Below are 20,680 nucleotides of genomic sequence, written 5' to 3' on the forward strand. Positions count from 1 at the left end.
TATGCGAGAAAATTTATATTGCATTTTCTTTTTATAAATTTGCATTGATATGTTTTTACATGATGATTTTTATTACAGTACGTTCGGTTTTTTTTATTTTTTATTACAAACTACAAACACGGAAAATTTCTGTTGAAATGTTCATTTATGTCGCGTGACTACTATGTCACATATAAAAAGAATCGTAAACTTGAAAGAAATGTTGAGATATTTTATTTTAATAAATTTATTATTTGCTCTTAAAGCCTTAGTCTTATCCAAGAATGTCGACTCCAATCCAAATAAAAGTTTTGATCGATATGATGTAGTTATTAGAATAGGATCTGGTCCAAATAATTTTTTACTTCGTCTAATTTGGTAAGCACTTAGGATATTTGCATTAACAAAATATAAAAACCTGAACTTAGTACCCACAAAAGCACATTAAGTACTTCCAATATTTATGATCTTAGCGTTATTCACAAAGATAATGCCTTATTGTGTAGAAGAGCACAAAGTAAAATACACAAGGCTAATAGTATTCTAGAAGCGTTTTTCACTTCGAGAAACACATCTGGACTTATTCGACAAAATAAAAACAGTCCTGCTACTTCTATCCAAACCTTTACTTTGAAAAGTAAGTTACATTTTAAATATTATATTACTTTATTGTCTTCATCGTTCCTGCTTTGTAGAAGTGATAGGTTAAAAGTATCATAAAAAAATTATTTATATTGTGCTAGAATTTGCCAGCGATGGCATTCGTGCAGAATTATAAAAAAACCTTGTTTATTTCTAGCCTATGTCATCTGGAGATAGTGTAGCTTCCCAAGAGTGAAAGAATTTATCGAATGGGTTCAGAAGTTACGGAGCTTATGCAAACAAATAAACAATTAAATCATATCTTTATTATTAGTCAAGATATAGATAAAACTGCAATTCCGTACTAAAATTTATAAATAATTTGTACTTCTTTGGTAAAACGAATACAAATTTCAGGTCAAGGAAACTTTGAAGTTGCAAGAAATTTTAAAGTTAAAAATAAACATTTGCGTAAATTTATATGCGTACCAAAGTCAAAAAGAATAATAATGTTCCATAATTTTATCTATTCCCCTACTATTCATATGAAAAAAATTACGAGTTATCAAAAATCATATGGACTTCACAAAATAAGAAAGGTAAATTTAACAAATTTTATTCATACAAATGTGATGATAGTAGAGGCCACTTAATTCCGCGTTGTACGTTAACACATTTGAATTGCGTTTTTTTTAGATTTTCATTTAACAGGTACTTTGCACCATTGATAAATTAACGTACCATTTTGCCTTTTTTTAGAGAAACGTTTTGAATAGTGAGTTTGAAGCAAAATTCAATTTGATTAATTTGGTTGAAGGATTAAATGAAAAATATATTTCTAATTTGAATGAGACAATGATCGGGAATGGTAAATTGGTTTTTAAATCTTACTAGTTATAAATCATCGTAAAATTTAAAGACTATTCATTACATAATTATTTTAAGATGAAAAAGAAAATAAACATCGAGGAGAATTCATGAAGAGCAAAATTAAAAAAATTATAGGTGAAAACGGTCATCTCACTCTTAACTGCCCCGAAGCAACATTGGAATCCAAGGTTGAATGGTATAAAAATAATGAAAAGCTAAATTCTTCATTTAGGTATGTTTAGAGAATCTAAATTACTTATACTTATGTGTATGTAACTCGATTTATGCTTATGCAAGACTTAATGGAAATTATAGCTAATGTGGGAACGACGATTAGTTTTGTATCATCGAAGTTGTCCTAATGGTATTGTCAATTATAGAAATAACATGGCAGAGACTGAAAAAGAACCGCATTTAACTATTGATGCATATAATTCCCTCTATATATTACAAGCTACTAAGGAAGAAGAAGGTGTTTACACATGTTATGTTGACGGCAAACCATACCAATCCTACTGTGTAAAAGTTGTATCAAAATCTAAATTACTCAATCAAGGTGAGTTTATGTTTAATTGGTAGAAAATTAAGAAATATCTAAATTTTAATTTTCACAAAATTATTTCAGAATTTTTTAGATATTCCATTTATCTTGGATTTGTATTATCTCTAACTATAACATGCTATTGTGCCGGAATTTGTGTTGCTTGGCATCAAAGAAACTACTTTGCTGATCCATTGTACTTAAGTTTGATTTGTTAAAAATTACAGTACTTGTGTATATGAACAAGGAAACGTAAAAAGGTATGTATGTTCTTACATTCATGCAATAAATATCCATGTTCAAATATAGCTTCAAGCAATGTTTATCGACAAATTATGAGTAACTGATTTTTGCGGTTACTGCTAATTATCATTTGCAACGTAATATAATTAAATATTTGGTAATGATGTAACGGTCCTAGATGAAGAATTTGTTACAATCTTTATCAAAATCGACGACTTGGTTGTCAGTATGCCACGGCCCGTAGTCTATGGTCTATCGTAGTGATTGTGAATGTGTGCACTTGTGTGATTCAATAATCTGTCAAAGTGCCAAATTAAAGTTTTGAAACTTGTTACGTGCCTTCAAATACAAAATGAAAAGTTTTAAAAGTGTGTTGTAAATAAAATTTTCGATATTAAAAATACAAAGATGAATTACAAAACTTTATTTCTATGTTCCTTGGTGGGATTTGCCTTATTTAAGGAAGCAAACTGTAAGTTTTCACTTTTAATATTTTTGTTAACGCGGATACAATTGTCAAGGTAAAGTGAGAGTTGCGCTGTAAAATACTTCTCGATTGGACTTGCTATTCATGATAAAAGATTATTTGTAATTTAAACGTTATTTTCCATATAAAATTAAAGTATTAATTAAGGTAGGGTTGGAGTTATAACTAATTACTTCAATAATATTAAAAAATGTACCAGGTACTCAGTAATGTGACAAGTTATTATTATTGAAAGTTTTATACATAAAACGTACCTTAAATCAATCTGCAGCAAATTATAAAATGATTTATCGAGCAACAATCCTGCCTAGTTTACTAGTAAAGAAACTTAAAGAGACAAAAAGAAAGAATAAACAAAAGAGCAAAATGGTATAAGAGTAAACTTCCTTTCATTATGAATTGTATGAATTTCCAAATCACATATTATATTATTCAGATTTAACATTTTGCAGGTTTGAACAAGAGATGTATAAAATGCAGATCAAGAGGTGAACTTGGCTCATGTGGGGACCCATTCCCGTTTAATGTAACAGAACCGGAAGCTGAGGTGGGCATTCATGTTGTAGCATGTCCTTCTGGCTGGTGTGGGAAGTCTTATGAGGGCAATATTGGTGCATTAAAAAATGATGGTATGTATTGTAATTATTGTTGAGTAACAATTAAAATTGATGATCTGCAGAACAATTTATGATTTACATGTGTAAAGTAGATCAAAGTACAGGTTCACAGCTCAGCTCTATTTGTACCTTTATAGAGTTAAAATTTGGAATTGAAGTTGCATACTGTAAGTCACAAGCAGCTTGCGACTCAGCTCAGGTGCTAAACCCATAGTACCCATCATAATGAGTTGTATGATGGTTCAAGTCTATGTGACCTAAAATTTTGAACTGGTTCGGAGTTGATTTACACCATAAGTCTAATTGCAATTCATTAGAGTTTAATGTTGATTTTACCAAATTAATTAATTAGAAAATTATTTACATTATTTCGGAGTGTTATATTCACCATCAGTATATTAAAACTTTTAATTAACGAATTTGGTTTTCCAATTTAATAACATATTCAATGCCATTGATGATTGAGTTTAGTGTGAAAAGATCGAAGTGACTTGGAATATGTTAAATTTGAAATATTATATTATTTCAGATTATGGTGCGGCAACAGAAAGAATGTGTCTCCAACGTCCACCAAGCGACTATGAAGAGAGATGTGCATATACAATGTGGAGTCACAGGAAAGTATACATGTGTTTCTGTAATGGAGACCTCTGTAATTCATCTTATAAGATTGCAGCTGTTCCTTCGGTAATTTTAGTAACTATTTCCGTACTTCTTTATAATATTTGTTACTCTTAGGTGATGTATGTTTTGAAGATAGTATTTTAATTGTGATATTTGTAATGTATTTGAATCTCTAATATCAGCATTCCTGGATTTTAATATAGACTGCGTAATATGCTGCAGCTTTTTTGAAGAGCTATTTTATTTTTTGTTCTTTAAAATTATTATGTTTTTATTTAATGTGACTGAAAGGTTGTTATTTTTTTTGCGAAACACCATTTTTATGTGTATTTATAATTTTTATTTTTATTGGTAAAATGAAATTGTTTTTTTTTTAATTTTAAGATCCGTCCAAGTTATTCATGTTTGATTGTCATGATTTTATATACAAACATATATTTTCACATTTTTTTTATTGCAATTAAAAACCTTGGAATAAAGATGACGAACTTTAATATGTTGTTAGAAATTAAATATTTGGCAATTTTGACCAAACGTAAAAAGAAAAATATTCGTCCGTTACATAGTTAAAAAAAAATCACTTTTAAAAAAAGTTTACTTTATGTGATACATTTGAAACAGACAAACCATTTTTGGAGTACTCTTTTGTAAATAAAAACAAGCACTGCCATTGTATGTACTACCAAGGGAAAATGTACCTATATGTATGTAGAATAAGATTTATATAACGTACGAGTACATTGTCCCGCGCCGGACGCAACGGACACACGGCCCGCAATGGATTGCTTGTTGATAACTGCCTTTCGATATGGTCAGTGCTATGTAAAATCATACGAAGCAAAATGAAATCGGTTGCAAGCCGTGCGTACGATGCGTCCGGCGCGAGTCAATAGACGCCTACCGATATAGTACTATCATAATTTTGTACAATTTTCGAATTTACTTACAATATACTCAATTAAATGTACTTAATTCTAGTTATAGTAGAAAACATTCACTTTAATAAAGACAATAATGTAGCACACAAAACTTTTGTCTTATATTTATTTCGACTATATTTTTTAATTATGTTTAAAATAAAAAAGGCAATAGAGGTAATCTTTTATTTATTCAAATGCGTAATGAGTTTATGAGTATTTTTACAATTTTTTACATTTCATAAATATTTTTTTTTTAATACTGAGTTCTAATTGTCTATGGTCTATTATAAGGCCATGTATGGCGTATGCTTCCGATTCGATGCGGCTTCAAATTGTTCTTCACTCTTAGGTTTTGATTCGCGAGTAGCGATTCTATATGAGGTATGTCGTGGAAGAAGTAATGCCCGTGGTTGTCCGCCCTTCTCACTGCGGCGATAGCTTCCGAGCCCTCTAATAAGTATGGGTCGAGGAAATTATCTGAAAAATAAAAAGAACACACTAAAGTCATAGCAAACGAAGGTATAAACGAAAAATTTATTGTAGCAGTGGTTTTTTTATGAAATATTGTTTTGAGCCATAAAAGTGAAGTTAATGGCTGTTAAGCTGCAATGGTGTATTAAAATTATTGCAGTCTTCGACAAATCTCAAGAAGGAATAAAAACGTACCATCTACAACTAAAATACCATTCTTAAATTATGTTATTTAAAGTTTCGATAAAACCTTACGGGCGTCAACCCTTCGTAATCCAAAGCGGGGTGGGGTCAATGGCGGCACGAATAGACCTTCCGGCCAGAGGGACTCCGGGTCCGGAGAATCGACTTTGTACGGCGACGGCGGCAATACGGGTATTTTTGCATCTGAATTTAAACAAAGGAGGTGCTTGTTATGTTTCGTCACTAGAGCCTTACTAGATACGGCGTTGGTTTTTTTTACAAATATACGGGGTGTTCTGTGATAACTACAATCAGACCACAGACTTCCGTTTGGTGCGGTCTAACACAATTTTTTAATGGTTTTTACAAACGGTATAATTGAAAAAAAAGCACCTATTGTAAACCTTACCAAAGAAGTTATGTCGTGATGGTCCTCTATAGCCGTTGTGATGAACTATATCTTCATGCACAAATGGTATCGCCGGTTTAACTCTCGGATATCCAATATCTTCAGAAAATGCCGGTCCTAAAACAAAAAAATTATTATCCTATGTATAAAAATGACACTGAAGAAATATAATCTTTATTTTGTATTATAAAATAATGCGAAAGTAACTCAATCTGCCTGTCTTTCCCTCACGCTGAAACTACTGAACTAATGAAATTTGGTAATCATTTAACATCATGTTCCTCAATTACCATCGTTCATCAAAACAAATTCTTGTTCTTGTATTTCTTATGGAAGGAAGTCTATGGTTTTCTGCTGCTGAATAAGAACCTCTTCCATTGGTCGATTATCTACAGCCGGCTTTATCTAATGTAGAGTGCATTCTTGACCAGAGAAAACATCGATCACCATTTAATATTTATAAAGAAAACTTTCCCTTACTTCTAAAGTTTCTATACGTTGACTTCAGTTGTGCCGGCACGTGCAATGGATCGCCAACACCATGCGAGAAGCTTCTAGACGGCGTGCTGACGCTCACGTGCGAAGAGAATTGCGTTCCCGCCATACCGCTTGCTGTCATTTGTACCAAACACACAAACAGACTGCAAATGCTAGGGAATTTGTTCAACGGACTCTGTAAAAGGAAAAATAGTTTCATGAATGTAAGTACATTAAAACCGACAGCTTAAAACACCTTAGTAGTTTTATAATAGTAGGTTTTTTTTTTAATTAATCTGTCATTTTCCTTTCGTCTATGGAATTTTTCGCACGTCGAATCCTCCTATAAATACGAGTATTTCTAGTTGATTTAGTTCATTGATAACATGTTTTAAAATTCACATTTGTTACGCGAAATACATGGAGCTAGATCTATGCGATATCTGTCGTCTGTTACAGCATATTCTCACGTGGATGTTACAGCACAATAAAAGATAAGTCACGCGAGTTTCGCTTCTCTATATTTTGAATTTACTGAAACTGTCCAAAATTATATCACCAAAAAATAAAGTAAACAACTATAATGTAAAAAGAGAGACAACACAAAGACACTTATGCGCAGAAATTGTATGTTTTCGTCGTAATATTTTAAGTCGGAATTATCTTTAAGCATGGAAATTCTAAAATTAAATCTAACCGCAATTATGGTTGTATCTGAACGATATTGAGTATAACAGTAAAATAAATTACGTATATGTAGGTTTAATGGAAAGATTATTAGGTAATTACTATAGTTTAGACAGAGTTAAAAGATACTATTTTTAATTTTATGAAACAAATACTCAAAAGAAAAAGTTTATAAATAGACATTATTTGGGGTCATTATTAAAACTACAACCGTAGAAGATGAAAGTAAATTACATTCAAATTCCTTTGTCTAGAAAACAATGATTCTAACAGTACGACAGACAGCGCGTGGCGTCTATTATTGTACACATACTTTAGACACAAATATTACTTTTCCTTTAAAGTTCTTCCAATCCCTATTTATGATTGAATGTGAGGAGCAATAGGTCACTAGCCAATAATATTATTTTAATACGACAATCTCCGTAAAATATCCCCCAACACGATGTTTTAGCTTTAGAGCTGGCCGTTTGCAATATCCATCATAAGCAATGATTATGTTGCGAAAATAGTACTGGCCGCATATAAAGATTCTTTCAAATGTTGCTAATAAAAGTTACGAGTTGTCTTTTCTTCGTTTTTAATGACAGGACTGGAATAAACATGTATCAAATGAAGTTTTAAGGTAGCAAGTGCTCGTGATATGACGAAACAGCCCATTGAACCATGACCTTCCGCCTAACAAATAGATCTTGACGCTCGAAAGCTTAATGGACCCAACTAATACGAGATCAGCATTGCTACAAGGTGAGACTGTCATTATCACATGTAATTCTTTGTTACTAACATACGGATGCTCCGTTCAGGGTTGCCTCGTAGACAATATTTAATTAACAATTTTTCTTTTTATATTTTTGTACTTTAAAAGCTTGAATTGCCATTAGAGTGGCCCTAAAGTGGACAATAAAAGGATAAAGACAGACGATTCGCGTGGGTACTCGATATTCGGTATACATAAGATGGAGTAGGTTTTGAACAGCAAACATTGCAGAACCCTAAATTAACTTATATCTCACCCAAAGCTGAAAGAGTATTTACCTGTTAGATATTTTCCCATGTTAAAAATGTATTGAAAGCTTTTAAACTTTTCTTTCAACTGTAAAACAATTATTGTATTAATCTTACTTGAAAATCTTTCGAGAGGCAACCCTATCTTGATACATTATAAGAAATAATATTATGTTATTATTTTGATCACGGAGTATCAACAGGTGTTAAATTGTGTTCATAATATAAATTAAAGTAAATGATATGAGGAATTTACGCATATGTATATATACTAGTGTCACCCGCACCGCGCAAAATTAAATAAATAATAATTAGTAGCCCATGTGTTCTTCCAGACTATGTCTTCTATGCCAAATTTCAGCAAGATCCATACAGCCTTTCTGGTTAAACCTTATAATAAACATCCATCCATCCCAACATTAGTAATAATAGTAAGATATATACGAAGTTTAATTTTTTTAAAAGCGAGTAGCTATAACACATTGAAGTAGTATTCGTTAATACTTAAAAATAAAAATAAAAAACGTGATTATATTATGCTACTGTCTGTCTGAAGGTAGTAGGTTCTTGATACTTCTTTTGAATACAATAGGTGTGATGATTAGTGACCCACATGAATTTCTATATCAGTTAAAAAAGTGACTTGAAATATTACATTTTAACCAAAATTAAAACATTCCAATTTAAATATTTGGTTAACAATCTATTATTTGATTTATGTTTTCCATAAAGGCGAAGAGTCAAAGTTTGAGATTGCAATTATGTGAGTTGTAACTGGCCAACAGATTATTATTTATCAGCAGCAATAGACTATTATTTATTAACCGTGGGTTTCTGAGACAAAATCCCTGTCAAAGATGAAAGGTATTTTGGTTTCAGAAACCCGCGGTAAGTACAGTAATTTAAAAGCGTCAATAGCCTAATGGTTAAGGGTACGGATTTCCGATCACGAGGTCGGGGGTTCGAATCCATTCGACTATTGTCGTAAACTTGTAATTGTTTAATAAAAAAAAATTATAGAGACCACACAGATTACTCTCTTTACGATTGTTACTTAAATAATTAAACATTTAGATATTGATTGTTTAAAAGTATTTTATTTATGTTACTGCTTGATTTGTAAACAAAGCAATCTTTAATGAAAAATGTTATTAAAATCGAGACCTATCTATCATCATGGATCCTCAGAAACATTTGATTCGTCATACATCGAGGTAATGTCATTTATGTAAGAGCAAAGATTAATTTATCATTAACTGGACAGGTCTTGATGTTTATCCGTTATGCGGAAAATTAACCATCGTAATTCACATGTTATAATCGCGGTAGAATCAAACTGACTTGATGGACAACAACGGTTGAATGTTGTCATCTCTTTTTTTCTCTTAGATAAGGCAGAGATAGCAAAATGTTTTTTAAACATTTTTCGGAAATTCACCAAATGATGGTTACTATATATGCAATGAATCGATTGTTCGTTTCTGCATTATACAGATAATTTATGTAAGACTAACGATCGCCCGTGTCTTCGTCGGCGCAAAATAAAAAAAACAACCATTAACATGTCCGCATACATTAGCTATCTTTCAGTGAAAGTTCTCTCAAAAATATAACATATAGACACCCCAATATTATTTGCTGTACAGATCATGATAATTGTTTAAGAATTTGATAGTCGATTACTAATGAATGTATTCTTTTCACTTAATCGATTAGATTCTTACATTCTTACTAATAAACAACTATTAACGATTAATTAATAATAACTTTAAATTATTTCATCAATCATTTTCGCAATTTATGCGTGAAGAAATTCCTACTCAACCTTCTGACCTTGTTGCTTTATTGTAAACCGTGTAAATGTTATTATTATTATGTTATTGTAATGTTCACATTGGATTTACATTATCTGTAAAATTAATCAATATCGTGTAAGTCACATGACCACATCCCACCACAACAAGAGGCCCACCACAACAAGCGGCTCACCACATCGTGACTACAAACACCACGGCAGCTAATTATCAAGACCGACGCCGATCATTTGTATGTGTATTGCAAAATATATGTTCTCGATTCTGAGAGTAATTGAAGTGGTGCACCTTCTCTGCATTTTAGTGATGAGACACGATTCCGCTTGATTGGTTTTTGTGTTGCAAAACAGTTTGTACTTAAGTAACGATTGCTATTATTAATTTATAACTTGGACCTTATAACAAACCTTTTTCGTTATTTAATTTTAATAATATAAGTTTGTTTTTCAAAAATAAAACATGCAAATAAATTATTTTATCGAAATATTTTGTCGCAATAAGTTATTGGTAATACACGTACCGACTGTTTTTGGTATTATCATCAGCTCACTTTACGTCCCCACTGAAGCTTCTAGTCTAGTCACCTCTATCTTGGGTGATTAGATCAGACTAGTTTTTGGTATACTACCATTTAAATATTCGGTGTCTAGACCAAAGTTCCTTATGCAACAAGTGATTCGTAAATTACAAAGAGATCGACTTGGCGAAAAGTATATCACGAGTATTTATTGCGTGGGCATATGAATGGTCACGAAGCCGAATGAGACGTACCAAGGACAAGAGCCTACGAGATTCAAATGAGTACTATCTTGAAACTACTCGTTATGTTCGAACTAAGATTGATCTTACTAATTTTATAAATGAAGATAATAGGTAGATGTTTGTTCGAAGGTATCTTCAGAACGGCCGCACGGATCTCGCTGAAATCTGGCATAAATGGAGAACATAGTCTGGAAGGAGTAAGAAGAACATAGACTGGATTAAGTTCTGTGTTCTCCTCCTCCGTCAATTAAAAGTAGGCAATGCAATTGCGAATGTGGAGAACTAAGGGAAGCGGTCGCTGCGCTTTATTGGCGCATTGAGGTGGCAGATTAAGATTAAATGTTAGAATTTGTGCATGTATATTTCTGCACACTGTGTGGGATGGAAATGTAACTAAATCAGTATGTTGTAAAGTTTATTTACTTGTAATTGAAACATTTAAAAGCCTGTTCGCGTCGCTTTAGGGCACCATTATATAAACTAAGATGGTCTTATGATATGAAATAAAAAGAACAAAAGAAAAAAAGGCACAATTTTATCAGTGCAGGATGTTATAATATATTTCATAATATAATTATGTAAATACCAAAATAACGAGATACAGGCTCACCAGTTCTCCCTTCTTTAAACCTACGCCCAATCAATATGGCGAGAGAAAGGCTTCTGCGAAGTATATGTAGGCTATTTTATTGTACGATGTTTCTCAAAATTCACTTTTGGAAAGGCATATCGAATAAAAGACAAGATTAATGTAATATCAAATGTCCTATTGTTACTAATTACGGTTTAAATACATGGCAAATGCTCAAGATTGGTCAGATGACCAGTGTAAAAATTTGAATAGAAATTAATGTTCTGAAAGAAATTTATTAAAAAAATCAATATTAAATAATTAGTCACACTAATAGTAATAATATGCAATAGGCAACGCATACGCAATTGCGTATGTCTATGGGCACCGGTTTCTTCGCTGTTTCGTCGATTTCAGATGGCCGCTCGCTCCTTTACCACCTTATGTTATAAAAAATAAAATACATTGTTTTTCTGCAATAATTTTTAAATAGAGGAGAAGATGCAATAACAAGTGTATTACCGAGTAAAACAGGTTAGCCATTGTATGTTATGTTTTAAAGTTCCTTTTTTGGTCATAACAATATAATGCTGTCAAAAATGGACCGTTTTATGACAATTGCAAGGCATTGAACCCTTTATGGTTTTGTGTATGGAGTTTTTGTATCTCAACTGGTTTAAATCGAGATAACCTTTGACAAATATGTAGCGGTGACAAAACAGTTTTGATAGCCACGATGCTATATATAAGCTGCCACCCGCGCGGAATTAAAAAAACTTAGTAGCTTATGTGTTCTTCCAGAATATGCTCTACATCTGTGCTAAACTTCATCGAGATCCGTTGTCGTCCGAGTCCTTTTGAAAATACCTTCGAACATATACATCAATGTAAACATACGCATTTATAATATTAGTAAGTGTGTGTGTGTGTGTGTGAGAGAGAGAGAGAGTAAGTGTGAACCTTCTTTTGTAGTATCGATGATAACAATAGACTATTTAAAACTGAGCCAATTTCAATATTTTCTAGTCCTGTGAAATTGGCGATGATCTCATGTAATCTAATGTTTGAAGTAGCGAATTTGATTCTTAACTACTGGTATTAAAGTTAACTTTCCTAAGTTACTGTGTTTACTGATTTGAAGGTACTATGGACATTCGTAGTGAATTACAATATGGGACATAAATAACAGAATGCGGCCCTTCACATGCCAATTGGAGCGGAGTCTGTAATTTGATAAGATGGTTCACCTCGATTTTAATTTAGTTTAAGCTATCTTGTAATGTAGCCTCATGACTGAATCGAAAACGAGTTTCCATTCATTGCTCATTTGACAATTTTAATGTATGCATACTTTAAATAGGCAAAAAAATTGTTTTTCCGTTTCAGTTATCGATTTGTCGTTTCTTTTTGCCTTTAGTATTTCGTAAGTGTGTTTTTATCATAAGGTGACAAAGGACCAAACTTCCACTTGAATTCGTAAAGACCGCTGCCCACAGACTTTCAAATTGCAGATGTGTTGCTCCAACTTTTAATCGTCGAAGAAGGGGACGCTCAGAAGGGACTAAAATTAAGCCTCCGGTACCCAAATCATATTAGACGAAACGCTTGTTTTCTTTGTGGACATAATATTTCATCGGTCAAGCTGGCCCATTTGTGCACAGATGCTGTTGTTGCTGGGGTCTACCACTGTGTTATATAAAATGAAAATCAGGTTCTGTTGTGTTTTCAACAATAGAATATGACGAACTTAATATGGTAAGATTACGTAGTTGTAGGTACATAAATTCTTTTGTTAATATTATAGTGGCGTATAAAAACGAGCAGAACTGACCTGTTATACGCAGTTTGTCAATGTATATGATACGTAACATCTCACGTGATGCGATGGAGCCTCAATAATCCGTGGTCCACGACGCCACTCGCCACTCCCATACTTTCACCCGGAAAAATTACAAAGGTCGATTCCGAGCTTCCTAACGATTATTTTAGCTCCTTACCATCTTCAGCTTATATATTATGAAGTCAGCTAATAAAACGGAGAAATTTGAACGGGCGGAACGGGAAGTACGTGTACAAAATGAAAGAGATGGCATTATGTTTTCTGTAAGATATAGCTTTTGGAAACATGAGATCGAAAATACAAATTTTGATATATCTTACTAATATATCCGGAATACTCAGCAATACCTGAACGGATCTTGCTAAAGGTATAGTTATACAACGAAGTCTGGAAGAACACATGGTACATAGGGTATTAATTAAGTTTTTTTTTATATCGTCAGGAAGAAGGCAAAAGTTAATAATATTTCACTTTCTGATATTCTTAACTTTAAATGTTATGAAGCTAGTCTACTTGAAAATCAGTCTAGAATCTTAAAGGGCTAACAATGTATATATTACGTATAACCTTACGGAGGAGACGTGGCGAGGCAGTTGTTAAATAAAAATAATTGTAGGACATTGATATCATAAATGGTGCGTTTCCGTTTAAAAGCCAGAAATGCATTTTTATTACATACCAGACCTTGTAATAGACCTTGCAACACACCTTAGGACGGATATAAATAATTCATGGATACATTTATATTTATAGTATGCATCATATATGATTCATCCATTTTTTAAAAAACTTTTTACTAGGTTTTGTGTTCTTTTTGGTTGATCAATAAAGTATTTATCGGAAAATTCAATCATACAAAAATTGGGTCAGCGGTTTGGCTCGACAACAAAAGTTTATGCGCAGTGTTAATTCCGCAACTGCAGAATAATATTATAGTTGTTGTAGTAAAATAGTTTTCTAATATCTTGGAGGCTCTTAAGTTGGCGCCAATTCTAATTAAAAAAAAAAAACTCGTGACCAAAGCATTGCTTCGCTGGCGCAAATTAAAAAAGTAGTGAACTACATATTACGTATTATTTACAATAAGACAATATAAATGTTAATTAAAATCTCTACTTTTAGATAGTATTACTTTGAATAATTTGTGTGCTTTCGTTACAAAGTCAAGTGTCAGAAAGAATAGTGAGGAACATAAACGTCAATATTTTAGTAAGGCTAGTGTTAAGTCAATACACTGCCACATTTTCAGATTTTCTTCCTAACACTACCTACTACTCTAGTTCTTTGATTATATTTCCTCATATTCATTCATATCTTACTTAAAGTTTTACTACCTACATATAACACTTGTATTTAAATAAACTATGGTCTGTATTTTTACTACCTACTTATAGAAATTTTAAGATCAAGCTGACAGCATCATGTCAGAATTAAATCACAAGCTATAAAAATATTTCATTGAGTCGCATCGCTTTGATTTATTGTGCAATCGTGACCTTCTCTCGACATGTTTTATTGCAAATTACTGTAACAGTAGGTTTCCATGGCCGGAACATTCATATAAAACATATTGACATCCCTTTCATTTTCTTTAATAAAACAGAGATAGCAGTATCTTTTGTACTAGTGTTTTGACCATGGAAACCCATCGATACTGTTATAGTCATGTAAGTAATGTTCTAGTATCGCTGGTGACATTGACTTGGCTGAAGAAAAGCTCGAGATAATTTTCATTATTACAGTTGAATAAGCTTAATTATATTGTTTTTTGTATGCTGTTGTTTAACAAAGTATGAAAGTCATGTTATTAATTACCTATTATGTAAAGTTTTCGACTTTCTTCAAAATATTGTTAATAAGTTTCATATTCGTATGTCACAGTCTTTTCGTAAATCAAACGAACTGTAAAGGTTCACTGAGCAAAAGCTTGTTTATAAACGTACGTACGATTTGAGAACATCCTATTTTTTTAAGTCGATTAAAATGCATCAATTACTATAAACTATATTTTACGGATATTACATTCAAATGATATCAATTTTAAGGTAGTAATTTAGACAATCGGCATCAATTCTGGCATGATTATAGACGTCAAAATAAATATAAAAGCAATGACAAGGTTGTTTAATAGTGATCGTTGAAGTCAATTAAAATAAGCTCTCAAGGATCATCACGTAGTGCGTGCTACAGATATTGTCTGTTTGGCAAAACACTAATTACAAATGCTTTATTACGATCCGCAGTTCACGGGCGGAGCTTTGAGGTCAAAGATTTGTAGATTAACAATACCTTTCGGAATTCGATCGATCTTTATCACGAAAATCACGTTTAACTAAATTGATTTACGATTATTGGGTCAATTATTTCTTATTCAGTAAATTCAATTAATTTTCTACTACGCAAACATATTATTGATATATTTTTATGTACTTAAGTGTGAATATTTTTGGTGGGTTTTTAAAACCGAAACTCTTATAGTACTAAATTATATGTTATCCATTTTATCCTCTCTAAATATTATAATTCGACACAATTTTTTTTTCAGACGTTACAGAAGCGGTAGCTTAGCGTAGAAGATTATACCTATTAAGTCTTTCGAGTGAGCGGACACTCATGATCAAAATATTTATGTAAGATGTAGTCGCTAGATGTCAAACCAAAAATTAAGGGAGGTTAAATGGTCATTATTTATTAAAGAATAGTATTCATTTGTTTAAGTTTATATCAACTTTTTTTATCAAATAACAATCTTATATATAAAATTCTCGTGTCACAATTTTCGTTTCTATACTCCTCCGAAACGGCTTCATCGATTCTTATGAAATTTTGTGAGCATATTGATTAGGTCTGAGAATCGGCCAACATATATTTTTCATCCCCCTAAATGTTAAGGGTAGTCCACCCCTAATTTTTTTAGTCAAACACGCGGACGTAGTTGCGGGCGGCAGCTAGTATCCTTATAAATAAATTGATTGAAATTTATTCATTTTTTGCTGTAACTCTTCCTGGTATATCATGCGTATTCAAGGTTAATTGCGCGGATTGATAATTGAATTATAATAAGGAAATTAAAGAACAAACACGGGACTAATCTCAATTTTGTTTGCACGTTTCAAACTCAAATATTTTATCACGCGTGACGTGACTGCGACTCTAGATGCATACAACCTTGTCACGTCTCTTGCTGGTATCCAGTTTGCTAACGATACCTTCGATGATTCCTAGTACTTTATTTGTCTTTCAATTAGAGTACTTTTATTGCGTCAGGTATTTTGAATATTGGTTGAAGTACTTATCGTAGGTGTTGCACATTTGGCAATCGCGATGTTTTGTTTTTAAACATTGACTTTAGATGCCATGTTATGCTGCAGACATTAAAGTGCAGACGATTCTCAACTATGACAACGTTTGTGTGATAATTTTAGAAAATTGCATTATTCTTTGATCTGTTTGTCTTGTTTTATTCGTTTCCGACAACAAAATGGACAGCTGTGTTCTTTACATAGAAAGCAAAATTTTATTTGATTAAAACAAATATAATATTTGTTCAAATATTGTGATGAATGAGTTGTGTAAAGTTGTATAAATATCGGAATCGTAATAAATGAATATAACGAATTTATGTTTATGATTGTTTTTCTATAGTGTGCCGACCCTCTGTAAGGATAAAGGCAGGTTAATGATGATGATATTTTTGATTATACGAAAGAAAAGCTTGGAGTATTTCCCCGCTTATTTGATAAAAATTTTCAATAACATATAACTACATGGAAGACATAATTACATATAAAGATCAAATGCTAATCAAGGTTTAAAGGCATTACTAAATTAACTACTTTTTTAGCTTTATCTCATATATTATGTTGTCTAGCCGCGTTTACTAAGTGAGCGTTTTCTGCTACAAGGAATTATCGCTAATAACGTACAAATCTATTCGCACGCATCTTTTGCAACGAGAACATCTGCATAAATACTCTTTCGTCATATTTAATTATTACTTACCACTTACTACAGTTTGCTTTGGTAAATAAAGGGATATTTAATATATTAGTAACAATGGCAATTGGGTCGTGTTAAACTGATAGCGAGGAAAGTTGTTTTAAGCATGAACGTAGGTAGTTATACTGTATAGATCTCCTAAGAATAAATAATTGGATTGCATGAAAATAGCTATTATTATTTAAAAATTGTTGAATACGATATAAACTAAAAATCCTTGATGAAAATTTAAATACAATTTGATTGAAAAAAAAATCACACAAAAACACTTATTTTATGAATTAAACTTGCATCGATTTTAAACGTTTGTTACTATGAAAATATTGTAAAGTAATATACATTTATTGTAAAGTACATAAATTAAAACCAGTAATGCGAATGTACTTTTTTAAGTTTTATTTTAGTTTACTCGTGTTGTGTGTTTTTTATAATTATTTTTAATAGTAAATTTGTAACTAACATTACTTACCATTTTAATTTCTTCTTAATATTATCCGTATTAAACTGAAAAAGTTGTCATAACTCCTATTTCCATAAAAAAAATCGTATTCGTATTATTTCGCGCCAACTTCGATCGAAGGTAGCCAGTGCGCATGCGCGACGGAACCGCGCGGCTTGTCTTCTGCCCCGTTTGCCGCGCTTTGCCTAACCTATCCTCACTCACTACTTCACCACTCACCACAACATAGACGCGTTCTTTCTTCACAAACGAAAAGCACGTGATGCGCCTTATGAAAGCATTGGCCGTGGGATACTAGAACTTTTGCATTATCTAGAGTTGATTTAATTCTTCGTCCACTAATGTAGATACAATATTATGCATCGTACGGAAGCTTGTTAGATTGCTTGTTTGTGTATACATTAGTGTTGGATTGCAGTCAGCTATGTGCCGTGCACTTGACTGCAAATAAATACGGAAACATTTTATGTACCGCTCGGAAATACATGGATTGTTTTATAAATAGGTAAAAGGATTGGAGTAAACAAATGAGTATAGTCTAGCGATCTTAGAAAGTTATATATTTTAGTGTTATTAGTTTTGACGTAATTTACGGTTTAGTATGTAAAAATTACTAGTTTTTGCGAAACTATCGTCTAACGCAATTACTTAAAAGGAGATTCTTCGACATTATTATTATTACCCATTGTTTTACATATTTTACATTACGCAGATTTCTTCTTGACACAAATTTTGCGTTTATTTATCGAATGTAATAATATGAAATTTGCATTTTAAATATACCCGAATTCCTAAAAATGTAGATACACTGTACTAATGTGAAAATAGAATTTACATAAATTATTCTCAACAACTTTGTTGATATACTATAAACTTCAATAGAATCGCTAACAACTCATTGGTACGCCTTTTGTACACGACTTATGCCAAAATTGTTCTCTTCCCCTGCCTTAATTTCCTTAATGTCGGGAATGTATATACTCCGTCCATACTTTAGATTATATATAGTTAATATCGATCGTATACATACGCGTATCGTTTTTTTTATATTTCTTTGTTAATAGTTTTTATTTTGATTTTATTATATTGACTGAAAAAAAATCACATTACTTTTAAGCCTTTGTCTTTAAAAAAGAAATAAGTGACAACATGTCAAATTTTAACTGGTCTTTGTGTACGATATATTTATTTATTTTGAATAATATCAATGTTTAATTTTATAGACGATGTACGTGAGGAGCTTTTAAAAGAATTTATCAATATTCTTGATAGTATTTCTTTAAGAAGTCACCATCTTTATGATCTAATAACTGAAAATTTAACTTTAGTTTTAAGGTCACACTTAAGAAAACCAAGATGTGGAGACAAATTTTTAGTATGAACTGAAGTTATTTTATGATACCTGACTAATGATTTTAAATTACAAGTGATGTCATAATGGAAAACGATGCAATTGAGAATGACACTGTTGACAAAGTGAAATCTGAAATAGCACCTGCAGAAACTGATAATGTAGAACAACCAGAAAATGTAGGACAAACGGAAAATGTAGAACAGACAGAAAACGCAGAGCAGCCAGAAAACGTTGATGTGCCAGAAAATTTAGACCAGCAAGAAAATGTTGACCAGCCTGAAAATGTACAGGATGAACCAACCGATGAGACTCAAGCAATAGAAGGGGAAGAAAATAAAGAAGAGAAAAAGGAAGAAAAACCTGAAGTAATTGAGGATGTTGTAGAAGAAGAGGAGCAATTCGTTGAAGAACCACCACCGGATCCCGCGGCGCCGTACAATCTTACAGATTCTACAGAAGCTCTCAAACCGCCCTTTGCACTTCGACATGATCAGTTAGCTGAAGTGGAACAGCTTTGGGATGTTTATCAAGATTATAACCCAGCCTATACCGACATAGACAATTATATTACTGAAAAAGAATTGATTTACATGCTAAAAGCTTTGCTTCTCATGACTTATACACCTGAACAGTTGCAAGAATTAATAGATTTTTGTGTTAGACCCCCACATCCAGATGGTCATATCACGTTCGAACAATTTGTCAAAATAGTTACAATAAGGCAAAGAGCTATTCCCATTGAGGAAGAATTAAGATTAGCTTTACAATCTCTCGATCCGAATAAAACAGGTTTGATTGATAGAGAATTTTTCAAGGAGTTACTTTCGAAACAAGGTCACAAATTACCGCCGAAAATGTTGGAAAACCTTATAAAAGAGGTCGATCTTAGCAATGATGGTACTATTGGCATTGAAGATGTGGTTGGGACATTAGGTATTGATTTGAATAAAGATGATATTGCAATGTTGAGGGCAGCAGTGTTCCCCGACGAAAATCCGCCTAAGGAGGAAGAAGAATTTTAATTACTTATAAATTGCCAATGTATATATATATCATTTAAAATGTTTGTAAAATAGTTGCAAGTTTTCTTTACGTGCTTGATTGTTACTTTTATGTTGTGGTTATAATAAATAGTCCATCTTTTTCAATAATGTTTGCATTTGCCGTTATAAGATCTTAATTACATGTCTTTAATAGCTTTATGCAGTTTTGATTTGTAAATATTGCCTACTGTATGCAGATGCAGCAGGCATATTTCTTACCGCTTATCGCAAAACTGTAAATATATTTCAGTTATAACGATAACAGCGACACTTGAGACTTTTGGTAAATTTTTACGCAGTGTAAAATATAATAATACTAGCTGTGGGCGACAACTTCTTCCCACGTGGAATTAAAAAAACTTAAGTAGTAGCCCATGTGTTTTTCCTGTGTGCTAAATTTCATGAAGATCTGTTGAGCTGTTCTGGAGTAGCTTCCGACGTGGCGTCGTGGCGTCCCGGTGACCAAAGAGTATATAAAATAAGAGACGGGACTCTCGACTAATTGGATACACAAACGGAGAATAAAAATTGACATTTTCAATGCTAGCAATATTATGAACAAGTCTACGTTGCTACCAACCTAAAAAAATCTATCTGACAGTTTCCTTTTTGACGTTTGAAAGTATTATTCGAGGGAAAACAATTTAGGAAAAATAAAACAATTTCGTTAATTGCAACTTTAATTTAATCTTCTGACTAAAGCGAACATATTTTAAGAACGCAACATAATGCTCATTGC

The 20,680-nt window shown here is 32.2% G+C and overlaps 3 protein-coding genes across 5 annotated transcripts; 2 read left to right on the top strand and 1 right to left on the bottom strand.

Moving 5' to 3' along the window:
• Positions 1–150: 150 nt before the first annotated feature.
• On the top strand, positions 151–6,467 carry LOC106123547 (uncharacterized). 2 transcript variants are annotated; one of them, XM_013319944.1, is made up of 8 exons: positions 151–357; positions 453–616; positions 979–1,160; positions 1,321–1,429; positions 1,507–1,663; positions 1,812–1,987; positions 2,057–2,232; positions 6,435–6,467. In XM_013319944.1, exons 1-7 carry the CDS (start codon positions 164–166, stop codon positions 2,188–2,190), a joined length of 1,116 nt encoding a protein of 371 aa, XP_013175398.1. In that variant the 5' UTR covers positions 151–163; the 3' UTR covers positions 2,191–2,232; positions 6,435–6,467. The 2 variants fall into 2 exon arrangements, with proteins under 2 accessions (XP_013175398.1, XP_013175397.1); XM_013319943.1 differs by lacking the exon at positions 6,435–6,467 and adding an exon at positions 3,155–3,241.
• LOC106123550 (uncharacterized) lies at positions 5,066–17,794 on the bottom strand. 2 transcript variants are annotated; one of them, XM_013319946.1, is made up of 5 exons: positions 17,554–17,793; positions 6,407–6,599; positions 5,927–6,043; positions 5,590–5,721; positions 5,066–5,340 (listed from the first exon to the last, which is right to left on the bottom strand). In XM_013319946.1, exons 1-5 carry the CDS (start codon positions 17,554–17,556, stop codon positions 5,138–5,140), a joined length of 648 nt encoding a protein of 215 aa, XP_013175400.1. In that variant the 5' UTR covers positions 17,557–17,793; the 3' UTR covers positions 5,066–5,137. The 2 variants fall into 2 exon arrangements, with proteins under 2 accessions (XP_013175400.1, XP_013175401.1); XM_013319947.1 differs by having other exon boundaries at positions 5,228–5,340; positions 5,585–5,721; positions 17,554–17,794.
• An 885-nt stretch (positions 17,795–18,679) lies between these two features.
• LOC106123548 (uncharacterized) lies at positions 18,680–20,046 on the top strand. The gene is made up of 2 exons (XM_013319945.1): positions 18,680–18,772; positions 18,873–20,046. The coding sequence occupies exon 2, from the start codon at positions 18,982–18,984 to the stop codon at positions 19,918–19,920; it is 939 nt and encodes a 312-aa protein (XP_013175399.1). The 5' UTR covers positions 18,680–18,772; positions 18,873–18,981; the 3' UTR covers positions 19,921–20,046.
• Positions 20,047–20,680: the final 634 nt, after the last annotated feature.

This window comes from Papilio xuthus, unplaced genomic scaffold (assembly GCF_000836235.2).
Source record: "Papilio xuthus unplaced genomic scaffold, Pxut_1.1 DF826115.1, whole genome shotgun sequence".
In the NCBI taxonomy this organism is placed as follows: domain Eukaryota; kingdom Metazoa; phylum Arthropoda; class Insecta; order Lepidoptera; family Papilionidae; genus Papilio; species Papilio xuthus.